The sequence below is a fragment of the Ananas comosus genome, linkage group 5 (genome assembly GCF_001540865.1).
Source record: "Ananas comosus cultivar F153 linkage group 5, ASM154086v1, whole genome shotgun sequence".
Lineage (NCBI taxonomy): Eukaryota > Viridiplantae > Streptophyta > Magnoliopsida > Poales > Bromeliaceae > Ananas > Ananas comosus.
In genome coordinates, this window is record NC_033625.1 from 13,428,595 (window position 1) to 13,455,919 (window position 27,325).

The 27,325-nt window shown below is 33.3% G+C and overlaps 2 protein-coding genes across 3 annotated transcripts; both read right to left on the reverse strand.

The window, feature by feature from the left end:
- Window positions 866-11,466, reverse strand: LOC109710715 (protein DETOXIFICATION 16-like). The gene is made up of 11 exons (XM_020233454.1): window positions 11,286-11,466; window positions 7,559-8,103; window positions 7,026-7,054; window positions 6,751-6,833; window positions 5,841-6,385; window positions 4,388-4,474; window positions 3,699-3,755; window positions 3,358-3,596; window positions 2,480-2,598; window positions 2,030-2,116; window positions 866-925 (listed from the first exon to the last, which is right to left on the reverse strand). The coding sequence occupies exons 1-11, from the start codon at window positions 11,400-11,402 to the stop codon at window positions 866-868; spliced, it is 1,968 nt and encodes a 655-aa protein (XP_020089043.1). The 5' UTR covers window positions 11,403-11,466.
- Window positions 13,881-25,364, reverse strand: LOC109709797 (protein DETOXIFICATION 16-like). 2 transcript variants are annotated; one of them, XM_020232121.1, is made up of 8 exons: window positions 24,980-25,364; window positions 15,784-16,328; window positions 15,609-15,695; window positions 15,440-15,496; window positions 15,081-15,319; window positions 14,824-14,942; window positions 14,628-14,714; window positions 13,881-14,405 (listed from the first exon to the last, which is right to left on the reverse strand). In XM_020232121.1, exons 1-8 carry the CDS (start codon window positions 25,232-25,234, stop codon window positions 14,346-14,348), a joined length of 1,449 nt encoding a protein of 482 aa, XP_020087710.1. In that variant the 5' UTR covers window positions 25,235-25,364; the 3' UTR covers window positions 13,881-14,345. The 2 variants fall into 2 exon arrangements, with proteins under 2 accessions (XP_020087710.1, XP_020087711.1); XM_020232122.1 differs by lacking the exon at window positions 24,980-25,364 and adding an exon at window positions 17,646-17,977 and having other exon boundaries at window positions 13,882-14,405.

Consider the following 27,325-nt stretch of genomic DNA (forward strand, 5'->3'; position numbering starts at 1 on the left):
AGATAGTAATAGTCATAGTCAGCTCTCTCTTCTCCTCTTCTCTCTCTCTCTCTCTCTCTCTAATTATATATATTAATATATATATATATTCGAGCTTTTCGAGCCTAATTCGAACGAGCCGAGTAATACTCAAGCTCGGCTTGAAATGAATTTCAAGCCTTTTATTTTGTTCAAGCTCAGCTCATTTAATTTCGAGTCGAGCTCGAGCGAGCCGAATATCGAGCCGAACACGAGTCGAACGCGAGCCGGCTCGCTCGTTTGCCAGCCCTAATAGCAGCTACCTGCTTCATTTATTTCGTTTAGAAATAAACTTAGCTGGAAATGTGAATCAATTAGGATTCGAACTTGAGACTTCGGGTACCAACCACCAAGCCTTTTGCCACTTGTGTTAGGGACAGTCGATATAACATATGATATATTAGTATAAATATATAATGAGTGAATGAGAAAATTGTACCTCCAAATTTAGTAGTGAGTTTGTTTTGCAACGGAAAACTATACCAAACAGCTCTTTAATGCATGCCTTGAGACTAAAGTTAAAGAATATAGCAGTATATTCCCACAAGTTAAAGAATGGAGTGAAAATTTAGTAGATTAGAAACCACAATAAAAACATTTCTCTCTTATTTTTCTTCAGTAAATCTTGGCAAATTTCGCTTTGAATCATCCCCACTTTATTGCTATTTATTATACAATCCAACATATTAATGTAAGATGAGCTCCAAGAAGATAATAAACTCAGTGCTTCAGCCAACATATGTACCTAGCTCATTTACCAAATTAATGATAAGGGTTAAATTTATTTTGTATTCATTGAGGCATTTATCTTTAATTATCTCACACCAACTAAATTTTGGTACAAATATCATATCCTCATATCTGTGGCAATAGTAGAGCTAAATATCCTATCCTTTGCCTTCCTTCCCTGTAGATAATGTAGGAAAAAATAATATGTTATATATCTTAATAATCAATCCAAATATTGATGCAAATATATATTTCATTATGGTGTAAATCAACTTCCAGGGTAGCTAACTTTGCCATCAAAAGTTGTGCAAATCTTGCAATTTAGATAAAACCAAAAATTAAAACAATTAAAAGTTGTGTTCCAATTAACTATGAGTCACGTACGTACGTGACGCTTTGATTCCCAAATTTTAATTTGTTAAAATTTTAAATTCAAACTTTCTAAATGGTTGCAAACAAGTGGAACCATAGTTTAATTTAGTAAACTAAATATTGATGTGTTGTTACTTATTAATTAATATAGTTGTGATTATTGATGACACCTCAATAATTAAAATGACGTATTAATTTCACGTAAGTGATACGTTAGTATTTAGTTTTGTGTAACTGAATTATAATAGGTTAAAAGTTTTGAGATATAAATTATAATAAATTAAGATTTGAGTATCAAAATGTAACAAGTTTCATAGTGTGAGGACCAAAAATGTAATTTAGTTAAAAATGCAAACATATTTGTACCTAACATTTAGCTTGATTCTTTCTTCCATAAAAGAAGAGGATCTATGAGAATTGACCATAACCAAGAGTAGTACTAAGGAAGTGCACCAAACATCACATCCAACCATAGAAAATTATTATTTTAAAAATCAAAGAAACAAAATTAAAATAAAAAACAAATAATTAAGGCTCTTTTGTGTTTTGGTAAAAACGAATGGAACTTAATTGAACTATGTATTTTTAATTTGACTATTTAATTTTTTAAATTTTAATTTATTATCTAATTTTTCAATCTGTTTGATTTACGTCAGCACTTTGATTCTAAAATTTAAGCTAATTACTTAATTTAATGAACTTATAATTATTAGAATTGTATTAAATGTAGTAACTAAATATGTGGAGATAAATGAGCATTCGAATTTTGAAGGCAAAGTGCCGTCGTTGACTGACTCAAATCGAACAAATTAAAAAATTAGATAGTAAAATCAAAATTTTGAAAGGCTGGACGATCAAATTCAAATGTAAATTCAAAATTTTTGCATTGTGTTTTTGGTGGAATGTTTACCTCATTTTCCCAGTCAGTGTATAGGATAATAGTTAAAAACACCAACACTTGCAAGAAGGTGCCACATATGATTCCCATCCAAAGACCCTGCTCATCACCAAGTGAGATTTTAGTGATCACACAAATCATTAGACAAAATGGTCAATTACAATAGTTGTCTTAGATCTTCATGTGAGTTTTTGTTCTAATTTTCAACATTGTTGTTTTTATAATCCTATTAAATCTGTTAATTTCGATAAAAATTGTCATACCAGAATCAAATCATATTAATTTGGTGCGTCACCGCCAATATATTAGAACTTTCCATGTGACAAATTTTATCTGATTGATTGAAAAGATTAGTAAATATTAAAATCTTAGTTAAAACAATTTAAGAAATTAAAGCAGAACAAATTAAGAAATTAACTAAAGATAAAAAGTAAAAATTAAAAGGGGAATAAGGAAAACTACCTTTCCACCAAAATGAAGAGCAAATGCTAATACAACAGCTGTAGGAATACCCACAATGTAATAAGTTCCAAGATTAACAAAAGCACCAATCTTTTGCCAACCACATCCTCTAGCAACCCCTACATTTCATGAATAGTTAACACCAACTATGGTTATCAAATAAATTGAACAAAACAAAATAATCTTACATACGCATGCAGTAACACAACTTTACACTACTACACTCAACCAAACGGAGTAATACGGTACTAGTAATAATCTGAATTACGGATGTTATATTACTAATTATGTTCAAAAAATCAGTAATGTCAAATAATACGAACCAAACGGGCCCTAGGAGTAAAATAGCATGGATGTTATATTACTAATTATGTTCAAATAACCAGTAATGTCAAATAATGCGAACCAAACGGGTCCTAGGAGTAAAATAGCATGACACCTATTTGGATTTTGGCATGTTTGATTCCATTCGTCTAACAAACTTTTAAAAGTTTTATTTTTAGTTTATGACATTTCCATTTGTTTGATTTGAGCCATTTGGTGGTTTTTCAATTACAATATCATTACATACCTCTTTCTTGAATTAATGAGAGGTAACTTAATTATCAAGCCGTTTTAAATAAATGACTCACATCCAAATTTTGAAGTGAAAGAGCCAACAAATTGCTCTAATCAAATAAAATAAATGTAATGTATATACCAATTAAAATGAAGAATTGTATAAGTTAGATAGTTAATTTGATCAAATAAGTCATCGTTCAGATAAGTTTCATGTATTTATGTTGCCATCTAATTTTCATGATTTCAAGTATATATTCAACTGCACATAATAGTAGAGTAAAAGGAAATGAAAATAATAAGTTAGGAAATTTTTTTACCTGATAACACAGCTTGAATTGCATCCAAAACAATGGATATTGCAAGAATTGGCAACATAATTGCCATGTAATTCACAACTTCTTCTTCATTGCTATATGCATAACCCCAAATTTTGCGCAACAAAATCAGGATCAGTCCCACTATTAAGCCTTCTATAAGGGCTAAGAATAAACCTACATATACAGTGATCTGTGCCGCATCATGCCGCCCAGCACCGAGTTCATTTGAAACACGCGTACTAAAAAGAAGAGAAAATAAATAAATTAAAATTGATTTTAAAGAAACAAGGATCGATAGAGCGAGAAAAATCAGAAATTTAGAGCATTGCGTACGTAGCTACCTTACTGCGGCACCAAGACCAAAAGGGAGCATAAATACCATGGAAGAAGAGTTAAGGCTGAGGAAACAAAATGCATTTGGCTTTAGACAAGATAATGAGAAACTAAAATTGGCAGTTTTTGTCTCTTTTAAACTAAATAAAGGTAAAAACAAGAACAATTCCAAAAATTCAAGCAACATTTGCTTATATATATATACACACACACCCCATCCCTATCCTTAATGTCTTTCACTAAGATTGAAGCCCTGATTCTAGAAATAAGAGGAAAACAAAAGAGGTTCAAGATCCGTACAAGAGCATTTGTGCTTGTAATTTTTTAGACGTCAAATCGCATCAAGATCCATACAGCACTATTACCGATGTGTCCCATTAAATCTCCTATTAGTATTGTACGGATTTTAAGACGATCCGATGGCTAAAAACTTATAAGCATATATTTTGAGCTTCTGAACTTTTAAAAGAATAAGAGCTCAACTCTCTCTCTCTCTTTCTATATATATATATATATATATATATATATATATATATATAATANAAGAACCGCTATAATTCCAATTGTACATTTCTTAGTCCAAAGATCGAAAACTTATTTGTACTTTCAAAGGTATAAGAGCTCAACTCTCTCTCTCTCTTTCTATATATATATATATATATATATATATATATATATATATAATAGTTGTTCTAACCTTATTGATAACACAGATGTCTCCAGCTGTGGATTTGGAAGAAGACCAGAAAGAAGCACAAGAACTTCGAATGCCGACCATTCCATGCTGTATCAAGAAACACTTCATCATGAAAATACTAATCCACCATTATTTAATTATTGTGCTTAATTTTAGGCTAAACTGCGGCAATTATCCTCGAATAATAAGTCGATTAATCTTGGTAACGTCTCGAACTAATTTTAAACTTGCTATGTTCTGATTCAAACTCTTTTTTTGAGACTTTTTTAATGAATGACGTAGCGTTGATACGACAATAATGTGAGTTTCAAATTGCTATCACATAATAATGTGAGTTTCAAATTGCTATCACATCATTTATTGCTATTATTATATAGCTCATTGTTCAATTGCTAAAAGAGATGGAAACAAAAAGGAAATATATTATTATTGTTTGCATTAGATCGGTATAAAAAAATATATTTTAGACGACGCTTTTTAGATGACTCTCTATTCTACCATATTTAATATTTGATATGTGCCGACATCATGATTAAGCACCACCAATTATCAAGAGTCTGCCTACTATACTCTTATGAGTATAGTTATACTCTTATGAGTATAGTTCTTTTTGTACTCATAAGATTTTTGCCGCTAGATCTACTTTTTTGATCATTTCTACCCGTTAGATCATACTATTCAACCAATCACCCACTCAACCCTAGGAAACCACTATTAACTTAACCGGAAACCACTATCATTCTAACTGCACATCTCTTCATCTAATGGTCAAAAACTTATGAGTACAAAGTGGGCTATACTCATAAGAGTATAGTAGCCCTAGCCTTTTTATCAAATACTGATAAAAATTTTCCGACGCTATATTAAAGTATCGATATATTTATCCCGACATGTTGTTTAACAATTCTTTACTCGACGCTTTTACAAGCGTCGAAATTGTTCTTGCCGACGCTTTTAAAATATCGCTAGTTATTATTTAAAGTGTCCTAAAATATAAAATTTATTATAGTGTGTACGCTACAAGATCATCCATTTATACATCAAAAAATCACAATTGAATGCATATAATTGTGCCCAGCGCAAATAATAATTCGCCCATGTTTCTATATTTTCCCTCTTAAATACAAACACGACACTAATGTAATACTGATATTATTGCATTATTATCATAGTGTTTTATACAATAATTGAAATATCGTGTCAATGTCAATGTCGCGTGTGCGCATGTGTATATATATATCAGTTGTCACATCAATATCTCGTCGTGGAGAAACCTGATTTTCATATAAAACTATAACGAAATAAGCTGCGAGGATCAAAGTGTCACTCGGTGCCTCCAATTTTAGGAATTGAGAGTGCGACGTTAACATAAATTCGAGATCACGTATAAATATATAGATATATATATATATATATATATATATATATATATATATGCATAAAATTTTCTTACCAAACCATCGTAGCCGAGGGAACGGCGAGTTTGATGAAGCCGAGAACATCTCTCAGAGCCTCTCTGGAGAAGCCATTCCAAGTTCTCTCGCAATTTTTGGAAACTCTAACATAACAGGCCAAAATTAACACATAAACCCAATAAGATATGCTATTTCCAAAAGCGGCCCCTGCGATTCCGAGCTCCAAACCATGCACCAAAATATAACACGCTCCGACGTGGACCAGGACCGTGAGCCCGGCGCACAGCATGATGGGAAACACGGCGTTTTGCGCTTGCATGAATCTGACGTGGCACTGGAGGAGTCCGTATGCGAACAGGGAGGGGATCATGCAGCGTGCGTATCTCCCCGCCTCGGTTGCTATTTCCGGGCGCTGTCCGCATAGAACGAGGATCTGCGACGTGTGGGCCCATAGAAACGCGAGCGGTACGCATGCGAGCGTGATCACGAGCATCGCTCGTTGCTTGTGGATTCCGAGCATGTAGTACTGCTTCGCTCCGTACGACTGCCCGCATAATGTGTCCAGTGCGCTTCCCATTCCCATCTGCTCAAAGCGCCCAGCAATATAAAAAATTTTTCGTATTAACTATCCATTTCTTTAGACTTAATTTAGAATACTTTAAATAGTTAATATTTTTTTTATAATTTTTTTGATTTTATTTATATAATATAATTCTTTTTATATAGTAATATTATTGGTAAAATTAATGACGTACTAGGGTCAAATTGTGAGTCCATACACCCTGTTAGATCCGATCAAATTAATCCTCGACAGCCATCTACATCGGCGAGCGCATTTCACACTGGCTCGGTGAGTTGTTGGAGGACACGTTGCTGAGGAGGAGGACAGTAGGCCCGCCATTCCACACAGCAAAGGAGAAAAGGTTGGGATCGATCATACAAACAAACCCCGCCATGCCAAGGCGGAGATAGCGATATGCCCAATCCGCAACCGTCTTGGCAAACACAGGAGTAACGGAGGCTGGCCATGGCTGAAAAGATGCCCCTAACTGGGTAGGTTCGCATTGATATATTAATATTATTTCTTATTATCAATAGTATTCTAGCTTTATTCTATGTATAAAGTTCACCTGAAATGCTATTATTAATTGGTAAATAAATAGTATCTACTATCAACTTTAAATTTCTATTAATACAATTCACTTATTCCAGCTAAATGCGACACATCTGGAAGCTAAAAAATTGATAGCAACTACTATTCCTTTANTGATACGTTTTAAACCACAGGGTAGCAAAGTGAGAATGCACGAAACCACAGGGGGGGTTTTTGAAGTTTTCCAAAAAAAATTATTATTTTATATTTTTCAAAATATTAATAATATTATAATTTTATAAAAAATATTAGTTGGCGGGGCGGATTCGGGGCGCCGGCGGGAGGCGGGTTACGAGGCGGGGCGGATTATGGGATGTATTTTTTAACCCGTCACGGATTCGGGGCGGAAGGCGGGGCGGATTTTTGCTAGTCGGGGCGGGTCTCCCGCCCCCAAATCCGCCCCGTTTGCATCCCTAGTCACATCAATATCTCGTCATGGAGAAACCTGATTTTCATATAAAACTATAACGAAATAAGCTGCGAGGATCAAAGTGTCACTCCGTGCCTCCAATTTTAGGAGTTGAGACTTGAGAGTGCGACGTTAACATAAATTCAAGATCACGTATAAATATATAGATATATATATGCATAAAATTTTCTTACCAAACCATCGTAGCCGAGGGAACGGCGAGTTTGATGAAGCCGAGAACATCTCTCAGAGCTTCTCTGGAGAAGCCATTCCAAGTTCTCTCGCAATTTTTGGAAACTCTAACATAACAGGCCAAAATTAGCACATAAACCCAATAAGATATGCTATTTGCAAAAGCAGCCCCTTCGATTCCGAGCTCCAAACCATGCACCAAAACACAACACGCTCCGACGTGGACCAGGACCGTGAGCCCGGCGCACAGCATGATAGGAAACACGGCGTTTTGCGCTTGCATGAATCTGACGTGGCACTGGAGGAGTCCGTATGCGAACAGGGAGGGGATCATGCAGCGTGCGTATCTCCCCGCCTCGGTTGCTATTTCCGGGCGCTGTCCGCATAGAACGAGGATCTGCGACGTGTGGGCCCATAGAAACGCGAGCGGTACGCATGCGAGCGTGATCACGAGCATCGCTCGTTGCTTGTGGATTCCGAGCATGTAGTACTGCTTCGCTCCGTACGACTGCCCGCATAATGTGTCCAGTGCGCTTCCCATTCCCATCTGCTCAAAGCGCCCAGCAATATAAAAATTTTTTCGTATTAACTATCCATTTCTTTAGACTTTTAATTTAGAATACTTTAAATAGTTAATATTTTTTTTATAATTTTTTTGATATTATTTATATAATAAAATTCTTTTTATATAGTAATATTATTGGTAAGTAAATTAATTACGCACTAGGGTCAAATTGTGAGTCCATACACCCTGTTAGATCCGATCAAATTAATCCTCGATAGCCATCTACATCGGCGGGCGCATTTCACGCTGGCTCGGTGAGTTGTTGGAGGAGGACAGTAGGCCGCCATTCCACACAGCAAAGGAGTAAAGGTTGGGATCGATCATACAAACAAACCCCGCCGTGCCAAGGCGGAGATAGCGATATGCCCAATCCGCAACCGTCTTGGCAAACACAGGAGTAACGGAGGCTGGCCATGGCTGAAAAGATGCCCCTAACGGGGTAGGTTCGCATTGATATATTAATATTTTTTCTTATTATCAATAGTATTCTAGCTTTATTCTATGTATAAAGTTCACCTGAAATGCTATTATTAATTGGTAAATAAATAGTATCTACTATCAACTTTAAATTTCTATTAATACAATTCACTTATTCCAGCTAAATGCAACACATCTAGAAGCTAAAAAATTGATAGCAACTACTATTCCTTTACTAGAGTTAGGCTATTATATTTTGAAAGTAAGGAAAACTTTGTACTTTTTAGTTGTTTTTTGTAATGAGACATCTGATTATGTGATCAGTTTCATTAGACATGATTTATAATGTTAGAACTCTTTAGAAATCAAATTTTATAATTTTTTCACTTTGTTTTCCTAGTAAACAAGTAGCCTCAAAATGAACGGATAAAATAAAAATTATATAAAAAAATAGTGATAAAAAACTTAAATTTTAAATTATAAGTATTGATATTTCTCTTTATGGTAAGTAAACTTTTATTAAAATTTTACCAAATTTGCATTTTTTTTTTATACCATTGAACTTACAAACAAACGTGGCACATCAGTTATTATAATACTCATTTTTTAGACATTTTGATCACTTGGTAAATTATATTGACAAATTATGAAATTTGATTTCTAAATAGTTTTAATATTGTAGATGATTTGTTTTCGATGATAGAGCTTCCAAATTGATGATCGGCACTGTTAAATAAGATCTAAACTATTTAAACTATCTGGAAATCAAATTTCACACATTTTCGATATTGTTCTCTGTCCATCAAGTGAACAGAAAAATGAATGGTTAGAAATGAATATCCTTCAAAAAGTGATGATACAATTTTTATATTTGAGATCTAGAGTCTAGATCTTATTTAAAATAGTTTAAAGAATTTTTTAACAAAAATTTAGTTGATTTGAACTCTTCTATACTGTTAAACGAGCAAACACACCATATCAGCCATTAAAATTATAGATTTTGTGACCCTTTGATCGTTCAATTAGTGATGTCAAAAAATCATGAAATTTGATTTCTAGATAATTTAAATGGTCTAGATCATGTTCAACGGTGCCGATCGTCGATTTGGAAGCTCTATCATCAAAAATAAATTGGTAGTAAACTGAGCAATTTACTACCGATAGTAGCCCAGTCAAACTCTAATAATTAGATAATTTATCGATATATATATGTTACTTGTCCTTATACATGTGCAACTTTATTATTTCTGCAATGTGAACTATTATGTTGTTTATCTGGTGAGGGCACCAAACCCAAAGGTGTCTCATTATGTCCCCATTAATACTGTATGCATGTGGCTTTAAAAACGAAGCTCTCTCTATCTAGATTCCTCTCATCAATTAAAACCAAGCTTTTACTCTATAGGGTAAACTTCAAATACCACCCATGTAGTTTTATACTTTTTTACTTTAATATTCTGTGGTTTAAAGTGTATCAAGTTAGTACTCTGTGATTTTATTTTTTTCTTTTCGTCAGCTCCTCCGTTAATATTTTGTTAAATTATATACAAAAAACTTCAGATACTCCACCTAAGTTTATCGAATATTCATTTTAGTACCCTTTAGTTTTAATTTTGTCACTGATTTAACGAAAAAAAAATTTAGGGGAATGGATAATAAAAAGAGAAAAATAAAATCACATGGTACTAAATTAATACACTTTAAACTACAAAGTATTAAAGTGAAAAAGTGTGAAACCACATGACATAAATGATATTTGAAGTTTTTCCTACTATCTATAAATGATTAATCTAAAAAAAAAAGGCCTAAATTGCATTGCATGTTGATCTACTCTTGCGAAAAACCAAATCACCAGTGGCTTAGTAGTAAGGTGTTATATATATGCATACTTCAGGTTGTGGATTTAGTTAATTTGTATATGCTTCAATTTATAAGTTGTTATTTTGACTTTGCGTTCAATATAAATAAGTTTCGAGCAAGTTGGAAATTAGCACTACAAAAAAAAACGGTGTATAGTGACACTTTTAAATATCGATATAGGTAAAAAAAAGGTATTACTGACTAAATTATCAACATTTTTTAAAACTGTTGCTATATATATGTGGAGGGTCGTTATATGTAGGGCACCTTGATGTTTAACACCCACTCCTCCAGCAACTTGTGGCGGAGGGACACGTGGTGAAAGTAGTCCTCTACGGTTCTTGCGAGATCCTCGCAGCCGACTTCCAGTCGCCAGAACAGATCCTCGCGGTTCTTGAGGTTGGTTGAATAAAGGAATTTTTTATTTTTAATTGGATTTGGATTTATATTTAGGTCTTAGTAAATTTTTTAAAAAAGTTTTGACATAAATATGACATTTACACAAAAGTGCTCCAAAAATGTGTTTCTATAATCTAATTCTGTTGTAGTAATGATTCTGAAGAAAGAGAAACAATAAAGAAAAAAAAAACTCATGGAAAAAAAGCAGTAGACATGCAGTTAATTAATTTAAATTATATTAAACTTTAATTTATTGTAATTGATTTATGAACTTTAATTTTTATTTCTAATAGATCCTTTCATCGATCAACTTGGAACATATTAAAGAACGCAATTAAATTGATCAACTTCTAGTTCAGCGCCATTGAAATTTTTGGAGATATGAAACGACAACAAAATTTGAATGAAGCATTACAAAGCGATCGATCTGATTACGACAAAAATTGAAGTCCAGTAATGCTACATGACGCGAATCGAAACATGCATACCAATAAGCTGAAACCGGTGACTGCGGTGAAAGAAGCGGCGGAGGCAGCGGCGGAGAGGGGGAGCTCACCAAGATGACCAACAAACATTAGAGATATCATCTGGATCATGTTCTGCATCAGGCTCCCCACAATGAGAGGCCCTGCTAAGTACACCTGCTTCTTAACCTCACTTGTTAGCAAAACCTTGAAACCTTCTCTCTTATTATTATCATTATTATTACTATTAGAGGTTGTGACTAGAGGTGCTTCTAAGCTACTTATTGCCTTCTCCATCTCTCTCTCTCTCGCTCTCTCTCTCTCTCTCTCTCTCGAGTTTAGAATGTGGGACTGTGGAGCAAGAGAGAGATACAAAGAGAGAGGAAGGTAGGTTCCAGGGATATGTATGTGAATAGTAAGACTAAATAATTATTTCAAAAATACGTACTGATTAGACTTGGCAGTATCAATCCATAGCCACCGATATCTATAGATTGTTCATAAATTTACGGATATAAATGCTAGTTTTTTTATCTAAAAATTATAAGTAAATTAAAATGGGCGAGTGCTCGTTAAATTATGGACATTTTTGGTAACCTGCAGTTGCCCATTGATACCCGCATATATAATTTCAAAAAAATAAAAAAAATAAAAAAGTGAGTACTTTTTTGTTTTATCAGTTTCTAGCACTAAATTCTCCTATTGTTATTTTTTTTCTTTATTATTTATTGTATGTTGTGATTTTGAAATAATAAAATAAGTTTTTTTTAAAAAAATAACATATATGTTATTTGTGTTTGAAAAGTAAAAGAGCAAAAATGGAGGAAAAAAAAAAGTATCTTGTGGCCCACCCGCAGGTGGGTATGGGTAAGGGTGATGACTATCTAAAAATTTGCATATATGCCCGTAAAATCCACGCTTATAATGACCGCTCCTGTGTTATCTAACTCACCGGTTTGTCAGCCGGCTTTTTCTCTACCTATTTTTCCGAGATTGATAATCTCTCCTTTTCTTCAAAGTCTAATGCTGATAGAAAGAGTACATTCATCGAATTTAAGGACACAGCCACAATGCTCATGGGCTTCAACTTGACTAAACCTATCTGAATGTTAGGTCTATAATTGGATCTCTTCCCGTTAAATCTATTGTGGACCACAGGCCTCTCAACTTATTAGTCTCTTGAGTTTATTATCACGAGATAGGAAGTTGGATCTATTTTAGCCAATAATAAATAGTCAACAATGTTTAGAAGTTATTGTAAATAGAATTGATCTAAACTTTGAATCATTTTAAATTGACTACCAAACCTTTCAAACTTTTAATTTTATTATCCAACCTATCAATTTATTTGATTTGAGTCACTCAGTAGTTCTTTGACTTTAAAAGTTTGTATAGTAAATATTGTCAAATGTAACACAATCTTTAGCACAGCTTAATTGAGTAACACTTTTCAAAAATTCTAACGCTAACTTAGCCATCTAAACAACCTCGCCTCACCACAGCAAAAAAAAAGTGTAGAATGCACGATTTTTATTGCTAATATGGTGTCTCCAACCAATCAGATAGCGCCCTTTTGGTTCACCCATTCTATCACGGTCTTTTCAGAAAAATTATTTTTGTTGTATTTTTCTCTTAAAGAAAGAGATGTGATTGGCTTAATTTAGATGATGTGGTGTGACTGCTACGTAGTAGACTTTCTCGAGACGGAGAGCCCATCACTCCACTGTGCTTCTTGAACCTTTTATTTGGACCAGTGAAAAGGAAAGAGCTAATTATTAGGGGTTTTCTATATTATACACACAATCTTAAAAATTAAAGCTTTATTAGCCTTTAAGATTTATTCCTTTACTAAAAGAAAGGATAATTTTGATAGGATTTTTTTTAGAATTGTGACTAATTCTCGGTACCATATATTTTTTAGATGGGTAAATAATTTTAAGACTAATTTTAAGACTATCTTTTAATCTCTGTTTCCTGGGAAATCGATCTTCTGCTATCAGAGAGTACAAATTAATGACTTTACATAACATCATGGTGTGTCCTACACGTCCTAATTAACAAAACAACTAGTTTATCATTGGTGGGTCGATTAATCCTCCTTCCCGTCCCACGTTGCTGGCCCGTACACGTTCGTAACGTAGAAATTTTTCCCCGACTCGACGTGTGACAGAAGGACGGTAATCGAATATTTTCTCACTAGGACGTCACGGCAAATGTACAAGCGAGAGTTCCAACACGTGACGACGCCCCCGGTGGCACCATCCGATTCGAGATAGACGTATTTGTTAAGAAAGGAGCCACTTATACTACGCAGAAAGGTGCGAGAAACATGTTTCACTTTAGACTCTTGTAATTAAGCACACTACCACATTACAAAGCTTAGAAAGGACCTAGCGTTACGCTAGTTCCAACACGTGATTAATGCTAGTTTTTTTTTTTTTTTTTTCTTCGCCTGGTCCCTACTTCTGCGATTTTTTCCGAGGCCATGGTTGCCTCACTCCTGCGGCCTAATTTATCCATTCAATGAATGAAGTAGATAGCGTGCTACCTATTCTCAAAAAAAAAAAAAAAAAAAAAAAAAACTAGTTCAACCAAGTATCCACTCACATCTACTTTCAAGAGCGAGCATAGCATTTCCTTTTCTTTCAATTCAACTTGCAAAACACTTGAATAGCGACAAAAAGGCTCAGCTAACCTTTCACAGCATGTTTGGTTCATCATTGGAATAGAAATGTACGATGGAATTGGATTACACTGGAATAAAAAAAAATAAAATGATGAATCATCCAATATTTCTGCATGACAGAAGACTGCCACCAAAATTTTATTGATTGATAAGCAGAAGCAGAAAAGCAGAAAGCACTGCTCTTCCAGCAATATTTCTGCATGAAATCTCGACGCAGTTCGTAGTAGATCCTCCTTGTTTCTGTTTCTGGGGTGGCCAACATGGGTGTGAGATGAGCTCCAAGATGACCAAATAACTGGGGCACCATGAAACACAACTTAGATTCGCAGGTCGCAGATATATTTCGTGCTCATGATTGTTTACTCGTTATCTGATTTCGACTAGTTTCTGGCTCTAAATCATGTCGTCATGTCGGTTGGGATAGTGGTGCTAAATACCCTATCCTTCGCCTTCTTCGCCTGTCAAATCACCAAACAATATCAGATGTACAGGAAAAAAAAATTAAAAATAATAGTAGCATAAATAGCTAATACTAAAGCCTTTTAATAACCTCAGCAATGCTAAATATACAAACTTAGTTGATAGAAATAGTGATTATTGTCTTTGTGGGAAAATAAAATTATCTTTGGCTCGCAAAATAAGATTAATGCAATGTTAAAAGATAATTTTGTTTCCAATACCTCTTTATCCCAGTTTGTGCAAAGGGTGATGATTAAAAGCAAAAACACTTGTAGAACAACGCCGCATATGATTCCCATCCAAAGCCCCTGTTCGTAGCCATATATGTTTGAGACCGCAAAAGTTTAGTCGAATGCAATATATTGGCCGAAATTTACGGAAAAGATAGAAGAAAATGAAAATGAGGAACAAATTTACCTTCCCTCCAACATGAAAAACAAATGCTATTAGAATGGCCGAAGGAATTCCTACAATGTAGTAAGCCCCAAGATTCACAAAAGCGCCGATCTTCTGCCAACCGCATCCTCGCGCAACCCCTACATGTTCATGAATCACCACCAATTACATGTAACCATAGGGCCTATATGTGAGAAACCAAGTTTTCGAAGAATGTGTATGATGTACGCGATAAACATATATAGTTAACTCTACATGTATTTTCCATGATTGTTTACCTGAAAGAACACTTTGAATGCCGTCGAAGAAGTTGGATGTTGCGAGAATCGGTAGCATGACGCCGACATATTTCACAACCTCCTCTTCATTGCTATAGGCATATCCCCAGATGCCGCGCACCAGAATCATGATTAGTCCCACTACTAATCCTTCTATGATGGCCAAGAATACCACTATGCGTACTGCGAGGCGAGCGGCATCAGGCCGCCCAGCACCGAGTTCATTTGAGACGCGTGTGCTACGAAAAAAGAGATAAAAAATTATCTTTTTCGTTTAGTTTTAAAGAGGTGGAAATGATCCAAATGAAAGAGGAGATAAGAATGTTGAGAAGTAGTTGTTTGCACTTTGCGCGACTAACCTTATTGCAGCTCCAAGACCGAAAGGAACCATGAATACCATCGAAGCAGTGTTAAGGCTGAAGAAAACGAGATGCTCTTAGTACAAGAATATCAGAAACTAAACTTAATGATCATTCCACTTATTAAAGCAAATATAAACAATGTCAAAAGGTTGAAAGTTGTGCTAACCTTATCGACAACACGGATGTTTCTAGCTGCGGGTTTGGAAGAAGACCAGAAAGAAGCACGAGAAGCTCGAATGACCACCATTCCAAGCTGTCTCAAAAAGCACTTCTAGTTAGAAATAGTGATCTGATCATAAACATAATTAGATGATGAATCACAAGTTTAATTATTTTCCTACCAAACCATCAAAGCTGACGGAACGGCGAGTCTGATGAAGCTCAAAGTATCATGAAAAGCCTCTTTCGAAAGGCCAGTCCAAGTCTTCTTGCAGTCATTCGACAGTTGAACATAAGCTTCCAGCAGTAACACATTTATCCAGTATGATATAGCATTTGCCAGAGCAGCACCTTTGCTGCCGAGGCCTAATCCATACACCAGCACCCAACAAACTCCGATGTGAAGCAATGCCGTGAGCCCCGAGCTTATCATAACCGGAAGAACGATGTTCTGCGTCTGCAGGAATCGGACGTGGCACTGCAGAAGGCCGTACGCGAAGAGCGCGGGGATCATCCATCGAGCGTATATTCCAGCTTCGTATGCGATCTCCGGGTCTTGCCCGCACAGAACAAGGAATTGCCCTGTGTAGGCCCATATTACAGCGAGCGGAACGCTTGCGAGCATGAGCACTAGCATCGCCCTCTGCATGTGAATGCCGAGCATGTGATACTGCTTCGCTCCGAAGGATTGCCCGCATAGAGTATCCAAAGCACTTCCCATCCCCATCTAATCAAAGGAGAAGGGACAGACTAACATTTTCACCATATAACCTTCGTTTGATAAAAAGGCAGTGCAGACTACTTTTCTAAAGAACAGATGTTCTTTTTGCGGCGCGCATATCAAAATAGAATAACAAACCGCAAACAGCTAATTGAAGCATCAAAATAGTGAATTGTTCATCTTCTCAAGTTTTAGTCAAGATCCTAATTCGCAAACTAGGCTATACCAGTACTGTGCTAAAAGAATCTCTACTCCGATAACTACGACTCCAGAATAGCCAGAGAATTGGAAACAGCTTAAAGCTCATGACAAAGAATGAAAAGCTATACTCATATTTCATTTCACCCTTTTCGCCTTCAACTATTTCACTCGCCACTTTTCTCTACCAATATACTCTCTACTCACACGAAAAACTGTTCTCCGAGTAAATTTCTCATCTTCTTTTCCTCCTTTCTAACTTAATCATTGAAGTATACTTCTTGCATCAAAACTGTAACAAAGAACTGCTGAGAACTGATTTATGCTTCCAAATTGTTTGCTGTTTTCTAAGGAGCTAACTTAACTACTTATCAGCAAAACAGGGCAAAAGGAATCGGCTGATAAGCTTTTCAAGGATCACAAGAAAATCATTTTTCATGAAAATCTTTGTTTACAAAATAATATAAATCTGAATTTTTGATATACAGGTACCCTAACTTTGTTTCTTTTTTCTTCTTTTTCTTTCTTTTTCTTTTTTCCATTTCATAGTCAAAATTGTTGAATCAGAATTCAGAAAAGGACTGGTGACTAGTTTCTACAGGGAGGAAATTTTGTTGTAGAAATTGACAATCAAGTAAGCAATATTGCAAAACATTGCAAGAAGAAGAAAAAAAAAAAGAAAAATAGAAAAGCAGTATCTTGGAAAAATCTCAATTTGAACACTGGTTACAAAGGACAAAAGCAAACAAGAAAAACAAAAGATAGAAGGTTAATGAGAGATTTCCAGCCCCAAAGACAACTCAAAGGCAACTCAACTTTCTCTGAAAAGGATTGAAACTGCCCCACTTTTGGAGAAATGTGTATCCCACATAATATTAGAATTTTCATTTTCTAAAGATCAATAATGAGGGATTTTGACAAGATTTTGACTCAATAAGATTTCTCACATGACTCTGGCCCCTCCGAGTTGCTAAACCGCTCTCCTTTACCTGCATCGCTCTCTGGACTTATTCTATTCATCTTATTTTATGCAATCCAATTATGAATGTCAAATGCATCATATGAATATAATAATATGAGCAAGTAATAAAGAAGGCAAATGAAAGAATTGTAATGCAAACATACCAACAAGCTAAAACCAGTGACCCCAGCAAAGGAGTTGGCCATGGAAGCCCCAGAGAGGGGTAGCTCCCCAAGATGGCCTACAAACATTACAGATATGACCTGTATAATGTTTTGCAAAAGGTTCCCTGCTATAAGAGGCCCTGCTAACCACACTTGCTTCTTAACCTCACTCACAACCTCCCATTCTCCTCTCTTCTTATCACAGCTTGTGAGTAGAGGAACCTCCATACTTGGCTTCTCTCTCTCTCTCTCTCTCTCTCTCTCTCTCTCTCTAAGGAGGTGATTGAGTTTGTTTGAGAAGGGGAAGGGGAAGGAGAAGGGGAAGGGGTGGAAGGGGGTTGTGTTAGGTATTTATAGGGTTATGAATGTGAGGGTAAAAGTGAAGGCACATGGGAGAAACTAAATAAAGATTTGTTTTGTTGGCATATTCTTTTTGTTTGTTTTGATTTTTTATCTTTTTTTTTTTTAATATGATTAACATGTATTTTTATTTGAGTTGAGTTACGTTGCTTTTTAAAAACTTACAACTTTCACGGACTGTTCCTAGAACAAGTGGCAAAGGACTTGGTGGTTGGTAGTCGAGACCCAAGTTCGAATCCTGGTTAATTCACATTTTCAGCCAAATTTATTTCTAAATGAAATAAACGAAACAGGTAGCGTCCTACCTATCTCTCAAAAAAATAAAAAAGAAAATTACAACTTTCAATTTTGAGCCTTTGGATCTTATTATTATTATTACCGTCACCAACTAGTAAATCTTAGAAATATACCGGCTTGAAAGTTAAAAAAATATATATATTTCTGAAAACATAGTAGTCCCACACTTTTTATTTTTATATTTAGCAGGTACACTATGCTCCACGTGTTTTCTATGGAGGCAAAAGTGATCCAAACCATGTTGAAAAGCTGGGGTCCAACTGGTCGGTTCGACCGGTCCTATCTCGACTCAGTATATAAAATTATTCTGTTCAATCTTTTAAATCGGATAAGTTAAAAAAAATCACTTTGAACTGTTCTAACTAGCGGTTCAACCATCGAACCGATGAATCGGTCCGATTTTAATTTAACCAGCTAGATTTTTTTTGATTAAGTCATATTAAATTCAACACTTAGCTAATTTTATTTTCCATTAGCATAAATTAGTCTTATAAAAAGTAAACCTTGAAAACTTATATCTACTAAGTTTGGTATTGGAATCAATATTTTATAATTAAGTACAATACTAAAATAATAATATATATATTTTTTTGGAGTCCGACTGTTATGCTATTAATAGTACGAAGTACTTGGTGCTACCAAGTTTTGCACCGTTAGATCTACCCTTTTGATCATTTTCACCCGTTAGATCATACTATTCAACCAACCACCCACTTAACTCTTGGGGGCCCACATCATTCTAACCGTATATCTTTTAATCTAATGGCCAAAAACTTAGTAGTACCAATGACTTGGTGCTATTAATAGTATAGTAGCCTAGTTCATTTTTTTATATAATAAATTTAAAAATAATAACTAAATATTTATGATGTGATGTTGATTCCACTAGTTCAGCCAGTGGTTGACCCACTAGTTGATCCAAAGGCTTTTTACTCTGTAACATTTTTAGGTCGTTGTTCGACCCAATTTTTAAAACATTGTGGTGCAGGACACAAATGGCACCCAAATTTTGCACAATCCAATGCCCAAACATTTTGGAGCTAATTATATGGGAATACGTAAAATTTCTGCATACTGTAGTCCACTTGGTATTAAGGTGTCTAACTATTTGGCAAACAGAATTTGCATATATAAAGTTATATTTTCCTTTTTTTTTTTTCGTAGAATTACAAAATTTATATTTTAACCAAAAAATTGCGGTATACGTTTATTACTTTCGAAAGCATATTATTTTTATATAGGGATAATTACCTATATGCCCCTCATATGTTTGAAAATATCCGATTTACCCTTTTTTTTCTAAAATATCACTCATATGTTCCACCGTTATTGCAAAATACTTCCGCAGTTATCTCCTGTTAAGTTAATCTGGGTTAAACATGAGTTAAATATCTACCACAGTTAAAAAAAATTAAAATGCCAATTTTATCCTTAACATAGGGGTAAATAAAAAAGGTTGGTGATGGTAGAGAAATATATTGGAAAAGACTAAAAGTCAAAACACTTTTTGTGCCCCTGATTTTAAGGACAAATAAGAAAGACAGTGATGGTGGAATGGTATATTTGAAAGGGCAAAATAGTAATTTTACAGAGATAACAGAGTTACTTAACATATTTTAACTCTAAGGGTATATTAGAAATAGGTTGGAACGTAGGAGAGTTATTTTCAATATTAGCCTTCTAAGAGGAGTAAATCAGAAAGTTAGGAACTTTTCAGAAATATATAAGTAATTACCCCCTTTATATAATATTTTATTATCGTAGGTAATGCAATCTGCTTGCAATTTGGAACGAAACCTAAAATTCTATCTAGAATTGTAGGATGTATGTGTTTTGTACGCTACAGAATGTCATCAAATCATATTGGTCGCAATGATTGATTAAGATAAAATTTTTAATTACGATCCTGTAGAAAAATATAAAAATATATTTTAATAGTGTTAGGTACCAAATAAGAAGTAAGTGGTCACACATTAATTTTTTAGAAAAGACAAAGGTCCTTAAAAAGCTATTTTCGAGCTAGCCCTAAGAAGTGTCACTTGTATTTTATTCAAAATTTTCAAATATTACGTTATCAAAAAAAAAAAAAAAAATCAAGTTTGGAGATTCAATTTTTGAGGTCTAAGATTAAACATTTACTATTGAAATTGCAAACCTTTCATATAATCATTATTTTATATTATTGCTTCACATCGTAAAGAAACTACTCTGTCATGTTACTAGAAACCAAAAGCCAAATAATTTAATTGTGGGAATAGTGATTTGCAATAAAGCACAAATCTGAATAAAACAAAATCTAATTAATCTGAGGTGGTTTGTTTAACTTTAACTATTTTATTTGGATAATTCGTACTGAGTTAAGATGCTGCAAATAGAATAATAGCAATTATTATCAGATGAAACCATTAATTAAATGACTTGGTTTGATCTAAAAGTCATAAACAATGTCGCTTCTGTAAACAAGGTCATAAAAAAAGAGAAATGCTTAACATAAACCTCCAAATGGGATATATATATATCTTTTATTCAAACTGTCCAGAAGTTAAAACGACCCACTTGAGTTTTATTATTATTATTATTATTATTATTATTATTATTAAAAGAGAATGTCATAAGTTTAATGAGATAGAATTAAGTATTAGATGAATAAAGATTATAAATACTAACCAACTATTTCAAACATATACGCTGATAGAAAGAAATTAATCACCCGTCGCACTTAAAAGTTCAACTACAACACACAAAGAATTCAACCTCACTTAATTTATCTGAATGTTAGATATATTGTTAGGCCTCTTACCATTAATAAATAACCAACGATCCTCTCAACCTATCTGAATATTAGGTCTATTGTCGGCTCAAATACAATACTCGTGGATAGGCTTATCTAAGATTGAATCTATTTTAAGCAATAATAAATAACCAACAATACCCTCAACATCTGCATCGTTAATACAATATGTGGGAATCAAATCCGCGTTACTGACTCTGAAACTATTTGTAGATCGTAAATACTAATCAATTATTTCGAAAGCATGTGTTGATGAAAGAGCGCACTGGTCGCACTTAAGGGTTCAAAGTGCTCACGGATTTCGACCCGACTCAACCTAACTCGACGTTAGATTTATTGTTTAACCTAACTTGACATCACGTCTATTGTAGATCTCAGTTTCACTCAATTTATTACGGTTCATCCACCTCAGATTATTATTTTTCTAATCCTATTACCAGGGGACAGAAGCCCTATTTTAGGAGGAATTCTACACTGTCACACTTGCACCACGTCATCAATAACAAGCCAATCATATCCCTTCTTTTCAAACAAAAGTACAATAAAAATACTTTTTTACAATCATGATGGGATATATATATTCTTAAAAGAATTAATTTGATTGGTTTGTTACGCTACGGCACTAATATACCCGTTGCATTCTAGAATTTTTTCTATTTTAGACAATAAAAGAAAAATATGTACTAAATCATGCCAAAGAAAAAGACCAAAAAAAAAAAAAGAAAAAAAGTATGGCTTTTGGAGGAGTGAGATAAAAGACGAGACATCTGATATCAGAAAAGCTGAGACTGATATACAAACATCTTCTGACTACATTGGTTGGGTATATTTTGTCTCCATATATAAAGGGTGAATATTCCAAATATTTATTAACTATTTAATTAATTAATTAAAACTTGATTCCCAAGATATCTATGCAGGAAGTTGCCGTGACCAATTCCCACTTCACAAATAATAATAGTAATAAATAAATAAAATAAAATAAGAAAAACCCAAGAAATTCAGATTTTTTTTTTTTGAGAGATAGATAGCACGCTATCCGCTTCGTTTATTTCATTTAGAAATAAACTTAGCTAGAAATATGAATAAATTAGGATTCGAACTTGAGTCTCGAGTACCAACCATTAAGCCATATAGGGGATTAACTATCCTTGTTAATTTTAGGTCTTAGGTGGAAATTAAGTACATATATTGACACTTCTATAAAATTATTAGGGTAAACTTCAAATACCTCCCGTGGTTTCACACTTTCTCACTTTAGTACCGTGTGGTTTAAAGTGTATCAAGTTAGCTTATGTGGTTTCGTACTTTTTTACTTTAGTACCCTGTGGTTTAAAATGTATCAATTTTGTACCTTGTGGTTTCATTTTTCTCTTTTTATTATTCATTTTACTAATTTTTTTCGTTAAATCAGTAACAAAGTTTAAAACTAAATGGTGCTGAAGTAAATATTCGATAAACTTAGATAGTGTATTTAAAGTTTTTTTATATATAATTTAACGAAATATTAATAGAGGAAAAAAATTAATGACAAAGTTAAAACAAAAGGATATCAAAATAAATATTCGATAAACCTAGATAGGGTATTTGAAATTTTTTGTATATAATTTAACGAAATATTAACAGATGAGCCGATGAAAAGAGAAAAATGAAACTATAAGATACTAAATTTATGCACTTTAAATCATAGAATATTAAAGTGAGAAAGTACGAAATCACATGGTACTAAATTAATACACTTTAAACTATAGGGTACTAAAGTGAAATAATGCGAAACCGGAGTGGTATTTAAAGTTTTCCAAAATTATTATTTTGTTTTCTTGCTTGGTGGTCACGAGTAACTTTCTGTGTGACCTCAATCTATTCAATTATCAAAAAAGAGTGTGGCTAAAATATTACCAATAGTAAATTAATGAGTTTTGGTATCACTATTTTATTTTTTAATAATAAGATATTAATTATATCATTAAATATAATCTAAAATATATAAAGTATTTATAAACTAATTTTTATGTCTTTGGATATAAATTATCAAATGGTCCAACGGACCCAGTAGGGGTATTTATTCATTAGTGGCTGAGAATAATCCAAAATAATTATATTTTTATTAGAAAAATCTATAAACTATTTGAATCAAGATCAATACACTGGATACTGGACGCAAGAATATTGTCCTTGATTTTTAGGTTTTAGCGTATTTGCTTTCTCCTGTATATGTAAGCGGCCGCTTGATGCACAAAAAGATAATTTCGAAAAGTATAATTTTAATTTTTTAAGAGAAATGCAAAGTTTACGATCCATTTTGGGTTGTAACATAAGCAATCGTTAATCCTAGGGTTATAACAACACTCTAACATTTACTTAGTAATAAGACTAGTATAAAATTTATGATCTTTGGATTCGATTGCTATTTAAACCGAGATGCGGTTCTACAGGTATCATTGCTCATATTTTAAATGGTTTAAATTACATAGTATCGATTTGAATATTTTATCATTATAAATAAATCAGTAGTATCAAACACATTTATCAATACTTATTTAAGTATTTAGCAACCGTCGGAACCCTATCTCGTCGGTTGCGTCGCGGAGGAGGAGAAGGAGAAGAGCGAGGGGCTCTTCGTCTAGTATTTCAGTGGATTGAGTGAGTGAAGAAGAGGAGATAATGATCGATTTTTCTTCTTCTTTTATTTTTCTTTTCTGTTTGTAATCGGAACAAATAGGTTCGATGGGATGGGCTGAATAAAATAATCTTTTATTTTTGATTGAATTAGAATTCATATATATTTAGGCCTTAGTAGAATTTTTTAAAAGTTTTGTCATAAATGAGACATTTACACAAAAATATTCTAAAAATATGTTCCTATAAACTGATTCTGTTGTAACGTGATCATATCCAAAAGCTGCAAATAAATAAATAAATAAAATAAAATAAAAAAATCAGGGTGCAGGTCCACATAGTTTACATTAGCGGAGCCCTGCATCCGCATAACATTTTTATGCGAAGGTTGGGATTAAAGAGGTCCTCATGAATTTGAATAATTGTTAGTGTAAAAACAAAAAAAAAAAGATCTTTTCTTTAATCCATTTAGGAATCAAAGTTGATTTCCATCTCTATGGAAGAAATCATTTTCGAAAAATTTGATTTTTTGATATAAAAATCAGAAGGTCACATTTCCATCTCTATCGAAGAAATTATTTTCGAAAAATTTGATTTCGTGAAATAAAAATCAGAATGTCAATCCCATAGCTCAAATACTAATAATAAAGATGAATTATTTTCGATTCTGATTCCAAATCTTAGTAAGTCCATCAAATCAAACACATCTTTAGTTAATTCTTTTCCTTAGTCTAATATGGGCGTTGTTCTCAATGCGTTTTAATACAAATTACCAATTAAGTTTGGATTTTCTTGCACAGCAACAATTCTATTTTATGATATTTTCCAACATTTTATCTGTCTTTTTATATTATTTAGATTAGTTGATTGAGTCAAACATGACAAAAAAAAAAATCTCACATTATTGAATGGACAAATCGAATTGTGTAAGGTCTCCTTAATTAATATTCTTAGACTTGGCGTACGTACATACAGATTGGACATCTCACGTGCAGATCATTGTACCCATAGGTTATGCAGGCGCAGATAAAATTTACCCATAGAATTTTGGATATCTATCATCCTTACTTATACCTGTCCGCGGGTGGGCGAGCTGGTATATCGGTTACTCGTAATATTTTCTTTTCTTTTTTTTTTTTCTCTTTCTATGGTTATACTTTTCAAACACAAATAATATATATCATGAAATGTAGGCCAGAAAAGGCAGAATGAACTGCAGGCTGCAGGGCCAAGCAGGCCTTAATTTTAATGGAAGAAAGAGAATTACCAACAAGCTGAAACCAGTGACAGTGGCAAAGGAGGTGGCCATGGAAGCACCAGAGAGATCCAGCTCCCCAAAGTGGCCAACAAACATCAATGATATCACCCTTATAATGTTTTGCAAAAGGTTCCCTGCTATGAGAGGCCCTGCTAACCACAGCTGCTTCTTTACTTCACTTTGTATGACCCCCTCTAACCCTTCTCTCCTATTTCTGGAACTTGTGGTGAGCAGAGGAGCCTCTAGGCTTATTGGTTGCTCCATCTCTCCTTAATCACACATACTCTCTCTCTCTCCCTAGATCTCTCTCTTTCTCTCTAAGTGGCTAGAGAGGGAGGAGTGGCCATTTTGAGAAAAGAAGACAATTTGTCTTTCTCTTTGTTGTGAGGGCAAATTATGTCACTTGCCAATTATTAATAAAGGTATAAAAGAATATAGAACTTAACTTAATTATATATATAGGGTGTTTTTGAAAAGTGATTTCAGAGTCAAAAGTAACTTTCGGCCTAATTGGACGTTCGACAATCTTATTTTCAAAATCTAATTCTGATTTAAATTAGAATTAGCTAAACTTGCTTTTTGAAATCTGGTTCTGATTTTGGAATCAAATTTCAAAATTTTATTTTAATTTTCGACTTAAAATTTAATTTTAATTTTAATTTTAATTTCAATTTTTAACATTTATTTTTGAATTTTTAAATTTTAAATTTCAAATTTTTAAATTTGAAATGTCCAATTTTAAATTTGAATTGATTTATATTTTAGCCTTTAATTTACAGTGTAGATTTGAAATGTTTTCATAATTGTCAAATATATTTTTTAATTCAAAAAAAATTTAAATTTTTAGAATAACTTAGTTTTTATTCAATTTAATTATTTGGAAATATATTTGTAAAATATTTATTTATGCAAATATTATTTTTGTCAACTTTAAATTTTATTACTCCAGAAAAATTTTTTTAATCTAAACTCAGCCAAACGCTTTATAGCTTTTAACCAAAATTATTTTTCTAAACCAACATCAATTCTACAGAAATCACTTTTCCACAATCTAAGCAAAACGGGCCCATAGACATTTTGAATTTTCTATCTAACCTTTCAAAATTTTGATTTTATCATTTTACCCTTCAATGTATTTGATTAGAGCTCGTCAACGGTACTGTGATTTCAAAATTTAAGTTAATTATTTTCTTTAATAAACTTATATATTATTGCGAGAATCGTATGAAATATACTAACTAAACTTTTAAAATAAATGATGCATTCAAATTTTGAATTCAAAATATTGTTCACTAACTGAAATCAAATAAGTTGAAACGGTAAAATCAAAATTTTGAAAGGAAGCTATATCAAAATGGTCCATAGTTTGGAAAAGTATTAATTGTATGTTTCTATCTTATTAAAATAGTAATGCTACATGTACGCCCAAAAAGTATGCATAAATCTTATACCTTACCAATTTAATAATCAATATTTTCACATTACTTCAATTAAATTTTAATATTTAAAATCCAAAGAAGCTTTCTAAAATTTTGGATGGTGTAGTGTAAGATTTACATCTCACATTTTTTATATACAAATAGTATTTCTTTTACTAAGAAAATGATTACTAATAATAGATCTGCAGATCTAATTTGTATTGTCTTTTTTTTTTTTTTTTTTTTTTTTTTAAAAAAAAGAGAGATAGGTAGCACACTACCCGTTTCGTTTATTTCATAAAAGAAATAAACTTAGCTAGAAATATGAACAACTAGGATTCGAACTTGGGTCTCGGGTACCAACCATCAAGCCCTTTACCACTTGCTTTAGGGACGGTCGGTATCAAAATTGTATTATCAGTTAACAGTTTATAAGGCTTGTGATGCGGCCAATTTTGCATTAGAATTCATGGGGAAGCTTGACTATAAGAAGTTAGGTCGAAAATTCCATTGAGTTCGGCAAATTCTACAAACAATTTGTAAACTTTTTTAAGCCGTCATAATATTTTTTTGCGTAGTTGTCCGCTTTAGTATGCAAGTCCAATTTGAAACATTTTTTAAGATCTATGCACCTAACAGCACTGTTTCTGCTGAGTTTCTGACCCAAATTTAATTATTTACACCTCCCAACTTGCACTTTTAGACTACTTTTGAAAAGAATTTATATTTTTCCTGTTTTGAGACAAATTAATGAGTTGGTTATAGTTATTCTGGTCAAATTAAATTTAGAAATAGGCTAAATTATAGAAAACCTTTCTCTCAATATCCGCTTTTTATGTTATTCAAAAACCTACACTTATTCCTTTAAAAAATAAAAAATATTCACATGGGGGTACGCTGTGGCAAAACAACCAAATTGCCCATCATCTTCTTCAAG